This window comes from Simochromis diagramma, unplaced genomic scaffold (assembly GCF_900408965.1).
Source record: "Simochromis diagramma unplaced genomic scaffold, fSimDia1.1 OVJJ01000802.1, whole genome shotgun sequence".
Taxonomy (NCBI): domain Eukaryota; kingdom Metazoa; phylum Chordata; class Actinopteri; order Cichliformes; family Cichlidae; genus Simochromis; species Simochromis diagramma.
Window position 1 is genome coordinate 23,967,137 of NW_024387492.1, and position 10,843 is coordinate 23,977,979.

The following is a 10,843-nucleotide window of genomic DNA, read 5'->3' on the forward strand; positions in this document are numbered from 1 at the left end:
TGTGTGCAGCTGGATCTCCATTCCGGTTCTGCTTTCAGATCAGATCTGATGCTGCAGGCTGTGGTTTCCGGGTGGAGCAGCTCCACTAGAGGACATGTGGAGCTGATTGCTGCTCGCTGTGTCAACTCTGCAGGAGATATACACTTACCGGAACTCGCCGCCTCCATTTCACTGCCATGTCGGGGGGTGGGGGTCATTACTGTAAAATCCTTGATTCCTTCCAGAAAACAGAAGTTTTCGTACTGACGAGTGTTTCCTGCTTAATGTTGGTCTCCAGTCATCATGTGACTCACTGTGTCCAACCGTCCACTCAGACCACAGTCACGACTGTTGTGGATGTTTTAAGGTGGTGTCGAGGAAATGCATGCGAGTCCACGATGATGATGATGCCGATGTGTTCAGTGTCAGTCGGTGGTCCCAGACTCCAGGCAGGCTGATGGCGGCTTCACAAACCTGTAATTTCAGTGCAGCTCAACCTGCTCATTTTTTCCCATGATTCCCTGGGGCTAATTTAGGTTTTGATGCAGGACAGAATTAAACATCCCAAGTCTTTTATCATTTTTAATTACGTTTAAATATAGGAGGGAGTATTTTTAGTTTGTCTTTAGTCATGACTGTGTTTGTGTGTTTGTGTTTGACTACAGCAGTACATTATGTGGACTTTGTAGAAAGCAGCTCACTGGTTAAAGATCATGACGCTTACAGAAGTCGCGTCACTCCTTTGAAGCACCGTCAGGAAACACTCGGGTGGATGTGAGCGACTCTGAAGCAGGAGTCACTGATCTTTTGCTGTTTAAGCAAATATGAAACAGGTTATCGCTCAGAGAAAAGACGACTCAATCCGGAAAAGCTGGAAGATGATGTGACACTGATACTTGTGTTCAAAATTGTCACCCATCAAACTCGCCGAGGAGGAAAAGGAGGAGGTGGGAGAAAGAGGAGGAGGACAGTTTGTTTAACTGCACAGCTTTTTGAGGGCAACCTTCTGAAGAGGAGGAGGTGGGAGGAGGAGAAGGAAGGGGAGGAGGTGATTGAGAATTAAAAGCTTCCAGGCTGTTTTATTCTGCCAGGATTTCTTTGTTCCTGAGAGTTAATCCTTCACAGGAGGCAGGAGATGACTCCAACACCTCCTCTCCACATGACCTCCCCACCAAACCCCACCTCCTGTTGTCACATGACCTCCACCTTCTTTCTTCTGCTCCCCTTTTAACCTCCTTCCTCCCCCTGTGTCTCCTCTGTATCCCACTGTTCCTCTTTACCCTTTTGTCTCCATATTTCATCTCCTGTGATCTTTTCAGCCAATCAGAGCTCCGGATTCTTCACAGGCTTTTCTTATTTTCCAGTCCACCTCGTCGCTTTAAGTCCTGTGGAGAAAGTCTGAATTTTAAGAATCACCTGCCTATTAGTTTAATGATTTTATAGTTTTCTGCCTTTAAAGCTTCAGTTTATCTATGTTTTTATCAAATGCATTGATGATTTTACTGATCAGATCTTATAGAAGCTAATCGGTTATAATAACTGAAGGTAAACCTCGTAGGTCGCTCAGTCCTTTAAAACCTGTGCTGATGAGTTAAAAGTTTAATTTAAAGTAAAATTCTTCCTCTGTGTTTCTTCTGCAGAATCTGGACTGCACTCCCAAACAGATGGAGGCAGCGCCCCCTGCCGGTCATAGTGCGGATCTGCAGGTGTGTTCACTGACTTACCTACAACTTCTCTTTAATTTTTTTCTGCGGGCAGAATGATGATAATTACTGGATTTGTATTCACATGATTCCTGCGAGGTTATTCTCCCGGTTCACTTTCCTGTGTGTGTTTTCAGTTGCGTGATGAACAGCAGCTTCCAGCTGTTGGTGTTTTTACTCTGAACATCTGTCGACCTGACGGCCACAAAGACTTCGGTGAGAAAGAAAAACTCATCACTGAATAAATAAAATTCGTATAAAAACATGACTGGTTTGTGTTCTGCATATTTACCTGTGTGTGATGTGCTTCTTCTTCTGTGAATCTGCAGGTTTTGCAGTGACGGGTCACGTGGACGGAGCGGGAAAAAGTCATGTTTTTGTCAGCGAGGTGGACCCGCTGGGACTTTCATCCAGAGACGGTAAAACAGAGAACGGTTTCAGGTTTTATTTTGAGGGAGACCCTGCATTTCTGACAGTTTGAGGTTTTGAAGGTGTCCAGCAGGGGGCGCTCGAGGCTCTGCTATCAGGCTGTCACCTGTGCAGCGCTACACCTCCAGAATGGGGAAAAACCCTGTCTGTGTTTAGGATTTTAAAAAATGTAGAAACTTTAAAAAACTTTAAAAGATGCAGTTTAATTTTTCTGTTTCCAATCAGGCCTCAGGGCCGGAGACGAGGTCCTGGCTGTTAACGGCGCTCCTGTGTCTGGATTGGACCTGGACCTCCTGCAGAGTCTCTTCAGACATCAGAAGCTGCAGCTGCTGCTGAGGAGGGATGAGTCACCTGAGGCCGAAGAGCCTGCCGACCTCTGGCCCGACCACGCTGACCCCTTCCACCCCGGCCGCCAACCACCGGCCACGAACATCCACACCTGGATCACAGGTACAGCAGAGACGCTCTAGTAACAGCGTCATAATGTTCAAACACATTTCACATTTATATCAAACCGATTTCCAGTTTTAAATATAAACCCAACCATTTTAGTCACAGCTGTTTTATTGATCAGATTCATTTACAGAAACCAGAATCAAAGGCTTTTATTGTGAAGGCCAGTTAAAGCAGCAGGAGTTCTCCTGTAAAGATCACAGATCACATTTCTTCTTCATCTCACAGATTCCTCTGTCATCACAGATGCAGACAGCATCCTGCCTCCCGTTTTCGATGACACTTCTTCGAGGATACCTCAGGACACCGAGCCCTCAGAGGAGGTGAGCTTCAGTCTGTGACAGTCTGAGAACATCTGGATTTTTTTTAAATGGTTGTATGTTATTCATGACCAAGCCGCTTGTGTTTTGCTTTGATCGGCGATAACCCCGTCATATGAAATCAAGAAGTTTTATGAGGATGTGATTGGTTTCCAAAGAAGGCAGCTCAGACTTACCTGCAGAAATCCTCCTGTGCCTCCTGGAGCTCCACCCCCCACCTCTGTGCACATGACCTTTGGTCAGCCTGATAATCCAGCTTACACAGTCAGGAGTGTTTGTAAAGTCAGAGCTGAGGGATTAACGTTTTTCCCTGGAGAAACACAACTTGTAGGTGTTGTTTTTGACCGCCTCTTCATTTCTGACGACGGCGGAAGGAGTATCAGGTGACCTCCGCCCCCAACTGATCCTCTTCGTCGTTGTTTCACTCCTTCGTCATGGGTGCTCTGTGCTGGGTACTGCCGATGGAGGAGGACTGGGAGACTCTGGAGGAAGAGGAGGAGGATGGAAGGGAGGTGTTCCCCGGGGTGGGGCTCCTGGAGCGGCTGCTGAGGCTCCTGGACAAGGTGGCAAGCTGCCTGGGCTGTTGGCGTCCCGCTGACGGCGTCGTCCTGCTGGTAAACGGGCTGCTGGTTGGTGTAGAGCTGAAACTTGGTGTAGAGGAAATGATCACAAGTGTTTTCTGTGCTTTAGATTTTCTCAGTGTGAGACGGTTGTACACGCCACTATCACAGCGTTACGTGTACAGACGCCCACAGGACTATGTTGTACCTGCTCAGACAGAAAGTAGGACAATAGGAACAAGTCACCACCTGAGAGAATGTCAGCACAGGACAGTAATCCCAGCCTCAGATGTCCCGGGGCGGCTCAGAGTCAAACAGCTGCTCCTTCGTGAAACAGTTTAGATACCTTAGGACTGACGAGGATCCTCCTGGAGGAGCGGGAAACCTCTTGTTGAAACATCAAGTAACATCAAATATTTGAGGCTAATATTCCAATTTGTGAGATAAAATCAACTATAATCACCCTGAAAAAGCAGAGATAATTAATTGATTTAAAAAATTAAGATAAAAACAAGTCCTGGAGCTCAAAAGTGAAGCTGTTAAAAGGTTCTTCTGTTTACACAGCATCTTTTGATTCTTCATGAACTAATTGATTGTTCGAGTTAATAAAACTGTCACGCTGTGATCGCGCTAACCTAAAGATCTTCATCTTCAGTGTTTTTGGAGTCAAAGGTCAATCCTGCACTCTCGACCATCCAAAGACTCGTTGGTTTCTTTCAACTTGACTCCAAACAAGCACCAGTTGCTGCTGTTTAGGCCTTTGATGCACTTGTGTGCACATTAATATCCCGTGTTTGATCATCTTCCAGTTCATTATCTGCTCTGCTGAAACCTGGAGGTGGGTCTTTAGTTCTTCATCGAAACTGCTCCTCACCTCCATGAACAGTTGAATTGAACATGTCTGGGCAGTCTTTTCCCCACATGTTCAGATCTCAGGGCGCTCCTCCTTCCTCGAGTTTAAAGTGCAGCAACGCTTCCTCACCGCTTATCAAAAGCTCTGCAGCTTCAGGGTGAGCGCATTGGAGCTCAGAATTCATCAGGCTGTCGGCGCTGCGTTAGAGGCTGGCAGCCCAGATTATGATGACGGATGAGGCAGCCAGTTGGTTAGCAGCTCGTCCTCAGTCAGGGTCATAGCAGCAGCAGCGGCGCTCAGACTGGGAACAGGTTTGTGTTTGTCTGTCTGGATTTTGGTGTTTGTGTGTTTAACCTCATCTCTGGCTCAGCGGCTTCCCAGACCTCCCCAAAATCCAGCAGAGAGATTAACCTCCTGCTCCACTGATCCTCGTTCTCCTGACTCAGAGCCACAGTTCTCTCCGGTTTGTCACTCAAGCTTGAGTGTGAGTGGAACAAAAATCAGTTACTGGACTTCCACCTGGGATCCATGCATCTTCTTCTGCTTATCTAATTCACGGTCATGTGGGAGCTGAAGAATACCCCAGCTATAATAGGACCGGGGGGGTGGGGTCTGTTTTCTGATTTTTCTTCTTTATTGTCAAGCACATGAACAGTGGTGTTGTCCTGAATGATTTCATTGAGCTTTGGTTCCTGTGTTTCCCTCCCAGAACTTAGACCAGGTCTACTCGCTTTACCAGACCTTTCCAGAAGGCCAGACAGGAGATGGTGACAACCCCAAAAACCCATACGGCAGAGAGGTCAGCCTGCAGCCGGTGAGCCCCACCCACCTAAGCGTGTGTCAGCGTCTGCGTAAGGTCATCCAGGAGCTGGTCGACACCGAGAAGTCCTACGTCAAGGTCAGAATACAACAGCAACAGTAGTACTACTGTGGTACTACTGCTAGTACATCTGATATGTTAATGGACACGTTTTGACTCATTTTCAGCTCCATGTTTTTATTCTTTGTCTCTACAAGAGTAGCTTTGCATGATTCAGTTCAAAATAATCCTTCCTTATCTTATTCTGGTCCTTCAACCTTTTACTCTATACTTTGTCTGAAACATGCTGTTTTAGCTCCTCCCACTTATGTCTAGATTTCTTCTGATTGGCTGCCCCTGATATTACCATTTTGGGGATTTCCCCTCTCTGTGACATCATACTAAACCAGGAGTAGAAAAAACTGTGTGAAACTCCAGTTTTTTATCAGTTTATTTATAGAATAAAATAAAACAGAAACTATTTTTTTATGTTAAAGTGATAAAGAAATCTATACTTGTGATTTTACACACAATTTGTACAGTTTTAGTTTTAAATGGTTGTATAAAATGGGTCCCTTACAAATATTAAAAGAATCTGCTATATTAATATTTTTGTCTTAATTAGAGTGTATGCTTAAACATCTTTATATCTTCAAACCTGTGTGTTTAAAACTGCTGGAAAGATCTTACTATTTGATTAGAGCTGATAATTAAATTTGAAAAAAGAAATTAGACTTTGATTAATATCAGAACATTTTTTTGGTTCTGTTTCAGGATCTCGTCTGTCTGTTCGACATCTACCTCACCCCCCTGCAGAAGGAGACGTTCCTCAGTAAAGACGAGGTAAAAACGAGCCGACAGTAAGTGACGGTTGTGAAGTGAAGGTTGTGGTTGTGACTCTGACCGCAGTGTGTCTCTCTGTCACTCTGTCAGATGGAGGCGCTGTTCGGCAGTCTGCCAGAGATGTTGGACTTTCAGAGAGTTTTTCTCCAAACGCTGGAGGAGAGAATCGCCGCCTGTCCGAATTTCAGCAGCCTGGAAACCCCCGAGCAGTTCAAGGTGAAGGTCCATCAGCTGGTTCAGACAGATTTTATTTCATTCATTTATTTTTTTATTTTATTCTTTTTGTTTTAGTTGTGCATGCATGCAAGTTTTATTGTTTTATGTATTTAAGCTCCAGTGATTTATTTTGGCCCTGTGATGTTTTACTTTTATGCATTTTTTTTCCCAATTGTTAAAACTGATATATTTATTATATACTCCATTTCGGGTCCATTATTATTATTGTTATTTTATTTTTTACTTAGTTTTTTTATTGTTATTTATTTTATTTATTTTTTAATAATTTATTTAATTACATTATATACATAGTATATATTTTTTGGGATATTTTGTCTTTTCACAGTTTATCTTCTTTTTATTCTTTTTGTACATTTTATTCATTTATTAACTCTATTTTATTTATTGTAAGCTGTTAACATATTTCTCCTTTTTAAATGTTTCAATATTTTAAATGCGGAATTTCCATATTTTAATGAACAAAAGTTTTTATTTGCTTGTTCGATGGGTTTAGTTTTTTCACACCTCATTTGTGTTTCATTCAGAAACTCCTCTTCCCATTGGGTGGATCATTTCTGTACTACGCCGATCACTTCAAGCTCTACAGTGGCTTCTGTGCGAATCACATCAAAGTCCAGAAAGTTCTGGAAAGAGGTGAAAACACAGTCTGAGCACTTTAAACTCATTTAAGCAGCACTCCATTTAACCTTTAACCCTGACCACCTGTGACGCAGCCAAAACAGACGCAGCCTTCAAACAGTTCCTGGAGGCCAGAAATCCGACCAATCAGCACTCGTCTTCCCTAGAATCATACCTGATCAAACCTGTTCAGAGAGTCCTGAAGTATCCGCTGCTGCTCCGAGAGCTCGTGTCCCTGACAGATGCAGAGAGCCCCGAGCACACACACCTGACAGGTAACCCAAACATACACCTGACAGGTAACCCACACACACACCTGAGAGGTAACAGACCTCACAGTATTGTATTTAAACATGTTTTGTGACCAGCTGCACTTCCACTGTCATCCACTCAGAGGCGCTGCGAGCAATGGAAAAGGTGGCGAGTCACATCAACGAGATGCAGAAGATCTATGAGGATTACGGCTGCGTGTTTGACCAGCTGGCAGCAGAGCAGAGCGGAGCCGACAAACAGGTAAACACAATGACACACACACACACACTTGAGCGTCACCTGTGTGCATCACGTACCCTGAAGGGTTTTTTTTTCCTCCACCCTCAGGTGACGGAGATCTCGATGGGGGAGTTTCTGGTCCACTCGTCGGTGGTCTGGTTGAACCCACTGCCCTCTCTGGGTCGCTTGAGGAAGGAACCAGAGCTGACGCTGTTTGGTGGGTGAAGTCTCTTCTTCACACTTCTTTACTTGCACAGGTAATAACTGATGGAGAATAACACAAGTCTGTCTTTGTCCTCAGTGTTCAAACGAGCCGTCATCCTGGTTTACCGTGAGAACAGCAAACTGAAGAAGAAGATGGTGAGTGCACGTCTACTCTTCATCTCCTAATTTGTATAACTGAACAGATTTGTATGTCTATTTATGCCAATGTAAACAAAAAACTACAGTGACAAAAAAATTAACAAAGTGTTAAAAAAAATGATATTAAAAATGCAAATCTGTCAATTAAAAAGTAAAACAATATGTGTTATGTGTTAAAGAATATTTAAAAATATCAAAATAATATCAAAATAATGATCATAACAAAGATATAAATCCCATAAATGAAATCACTTAAAATTTCCTTTTCAAATATAATATTGTTGTTCTTTTCATTTTTTGATAAAGTAAAACCAAACATATGAGAGATAACATCACATTTAAATAAATCTAAACACTGTGAGGTTTTAAAAGAAAGGTGGAGGCCAAAAATGTCTAGTTTTTAAGTCAAATATCAATAAAAAATCAATTTGGCTTAATCTGTTTTTTCCTGTATTGGCAGTAATGGGCTTCCATACAACTGCTGGTTTCTATTAATTTCTTCAAAGATCATCTCAGAAAAACTTTAACCTGGTTCTGGAGAGATGATTTGCTTCTTTGTCTTTACAAATGTAGTCCTCGTCCTTGATTGGCTCCTCAGCTGTAAACACATCAACGTGATGTCACTGAATAAAAGAAAAAAACACCTCCACCTGTTCTTGTTGTCAGTTTTTATGTTTTTTTCTCACAGACCTCGTCCCGATCAGCTGACCTTGACCCCTTCAGATTCCGCTGGTTAATCCCAGTTTCAGCGGTCCAGGTCAGACCGGCTAACATCACAGGTGAGTGACCAATCAGAGTGAGGTTTGTTACTGCAGTGCTGGTGCAACAGCTCTCCAGCAGGAGGCGCTGTGACGGTCTGAGCTCACTGTGCTGTGTGTGTAGGTTCTGAGGACCCATGTGTGTGGGAGCTGGTTCACAGTCGGTCTGAAGTGGAGGGACGACCAGAGACAGTGTTTCAGCTGTGCAGCAGGTACGGACAGCCAATCAAGTTCCTGTGGTGGTTCTCGACTCTGTGCATGATGATGTTAAGCTTCAGCTCTGTGTTTGTATTTCAGCGGTTTGGAGACAAAGGCCAGCGTGCTGCGAGCCCTGCGCTTGCTCCTCAGAGACCGAGCTCCTGTGGGATCCCTGAGGAGGAGCAGGCTGTCTACGGCTGAGAGAAGCGCCTCCTGGAGGAGGAGGCAGCAGCGCCACTCTGACACCCAGAAGACAATTCCTCACCAGCTGCAGGAGAGCTGCAGGTCTGACGGCGTCCTGGGCGACACATGCTCAGAGCCTCTGCTGCCGAGCCACGCCTCCAGCTCCAGTGCCGCTGCAGGGATGAGAGGCAGACTCTGCTCCCTGACTAGCGAGCTGGAGGCCCAGCTGCAGAGGCTCAACTTCAGAGAGGAGGAGGTGGAGCAAAGAGGGACATCTATAAGTGAGGAGGAGAAAAATAAGCGGAGCTCTAGCCTACGGCGAAGTCCTGGAGATCTGCAGGACCTCAGCAACCTGCTGGAGAGAGACTTCAGCGTTCAGAGCATGACCTCCATGATAAACGAGGACTGCTTCTATGACCCCCTGCTGGGGTTACAGACGACCGCCGCCATGCCCGCAGTGTAGGGACAAAGCTAACATGCTAACACAAGGAGGATGGTCACAATGCGGGGGGTCTAAATAAATCCAGACGATTGAGCTGGAAGTTTATCACACCTGCTCCGCAGACCTGAACATGGAGGTCCACGCTGACCAAAAGGTGCCATCTGACGAGGTTCGGGTCATTTTCGAGAGTGTGAAGCAGCTTCATTCCTCACACATCGCCTCCTGCAGGTCATCACAGGTCACTACACCAAAGGAAACGCTGACAGACTAACTGACCCTCTGAGAGGATCTTCATCTCTCCAACACTTGAACTGTTCTCAGTGAGACAGTGAGATAGCAGGACATCTGTCCAGCCCTCTGATTGGCTGCGAGATTCATGACACTGAAACCTTCAACAAATAAAAAAGGTCTGGAGGTGGAATGATAACAAATTTTTGTACAAGAGGAAGTCATATCAGCCAATCTGGGATTTTTTTACTGATCTCTCTGATTCAGCATTAAAAGCTCACCAGTGATTTAATGGTAACAAAAATAAACAGCAGTCGAACGTCACCGGAAAGTGAGAGAAAAGAGTCTGGCAATAAAGTCCAAGAAAAATGTAAATTTAAAGAAAACGTGTATCACTTTGAAACATCAGTTCATGCAAGTTCTTAAATTCCTAAAATTCATTTTTAATTTATGATTTTTTTTTTTGTTAGTTTTAGTCTCAAAAAGAAATTTGATTTGTTTGTATTTAAAAATAAGATTTTATTCTTATAAAATTACAGGTTGATCTCTCAGAAATGTGACCTCTTTCCACAAAAGTGCACCTTTATTTTTTAAATATCAATATCATTACCTGTTAACCTTTAAAATTACCGTTATTTATGCAAAAAAAAAAACCAAAAAACATTTGGCAAGCAGTTTTTAGTTTTTTCATTTAAATTTTTTTTTTGAGTGTTTTTTTTTTCTTTCTGAATTTTTTTTAATTTTACATTTTCTTTAAATAAATTACTTCAGCTTTGAAATAATACGTTTATGGTGCCCTCACAGTAAAACTTTATTCCATCAACATCTTTAAATATAGCTTTCTCTAAAAAACAATTTTATCTTCAAACTACTGAGATTCCTGCATGAAATTCAGCCTGAAAAGTGTATTTTTCTTTACACGAGTTTATAATAATCTGTCTTTTAAAATGTAAATTTATACCAAATTTTTCAGCTTTATTCTCAATCTTTTTTCTCTCACAGAGGCTCTGATGTGAAACTGTAGACCCATCTCAGGCATCTCGCTAACACAGCTCACAAACCTCAAAGAACAAACAGAATCATTTGTCTCAGAGACAAACTACAGACCTCACAAAACTTTCCAGAAACTGGAGTGTTCTTTTAAAAAATTCCTCGAGAGAACATGGTGCTCAGTTCTTTTCACTTAACCAAGCGTCTCTCTGAAGGGTCCAACCAGCTCAGTTTCATCTTGTTCGCTAATGATGGACCAAACCGAATGTTGGACTTGCTGCCTGAACTCGGCGACAGCTGTCAAACTCTTGTGTTGTAAATATTCTTGTGTGCAGCACTCATTTTGAACTTTTCTGTCTAACAGAGAAACTTTCTTGACAAAAGCAGTTTCTGGA

The 10,843-nt window shown here is 43.3% G+C and overlaps 1 protein-coding gene across 2 annotated transcripts in view; it reads left to right on the top strand.

Moving 5' to 3' along the window:
* Window positions 1-10,081, top strand: part of LOC120725455 (T-lymphoma invasion and metastasis-inducing protein 2) — a 45,881-nt gene extending 35,800 nt beyond the window's left edge. Inside the window, exons 9-24 of one of the 2 annotated variants that reach the window (XM_040018380.1) lie at window positions 1,620-1,685; window positions 1,820-1,898; window positions 2,012-2,101; window positions 2,337-2,561; window positions 2,793-2,887; window positions 5,007-5,195; window positions 5,871-5,939; window positions 6,030-6,155; window positions 6,701-6,809; window positions 6,890-7,069; window positions 7,189-7,307; window positions 7,395-7,503; window positions 7,588-7,646; window positions 8,338-8,428; window positions 8,532-8,619; window positions 8,705-10,081. In XM_040018380.1, coding sequence (XP_039874314.1) covers window positions 1,620-1,685; window positions 1,820-1,898; window positions 2,012-2,101; window positions 2,337-2,561; window positions 2,793-2,887; window positions 5,007-5,195; window positions 5,871-5,939; window positions 6,030-6,155; window positions 6,701-6,809; window positions 6,890-7,069; window positions 7,189-7,307; window positions 7,395-7,503; window positions 7,588-7,646; window positions 8,338-8,428; window positions 8,532-8,619; window positions 8,705-9,251 — 2,241 coding nt within the window. In that variant the 3' untranslated portion in view covers window positions 9,252-10,081. The remainder of the gene's footprint in view (window positions 1-1,619; window positions 1,686-1,819; window positions 1,899-2,011; window positions 2,102-2,336; window positions 2,562-2,792; window positions 2,888-5,006; window positions 5,196-5,870; window positions 5,940-6,029; window positions 6,156-6,700; window positions 6,810-6,889; window positions 7,070-7,188; window positions 7,308-7,394; window positions 7,504-7,587; window positions 7,647-8,337; window positions 8,429-8,531; window positions 8,620-8,704) is intronic. The other variant, XM_040018381.1, reaches the window with a different exon arrangement.
* Window positions 10,082-10,843: the final 762 nt, after the last annotated feature.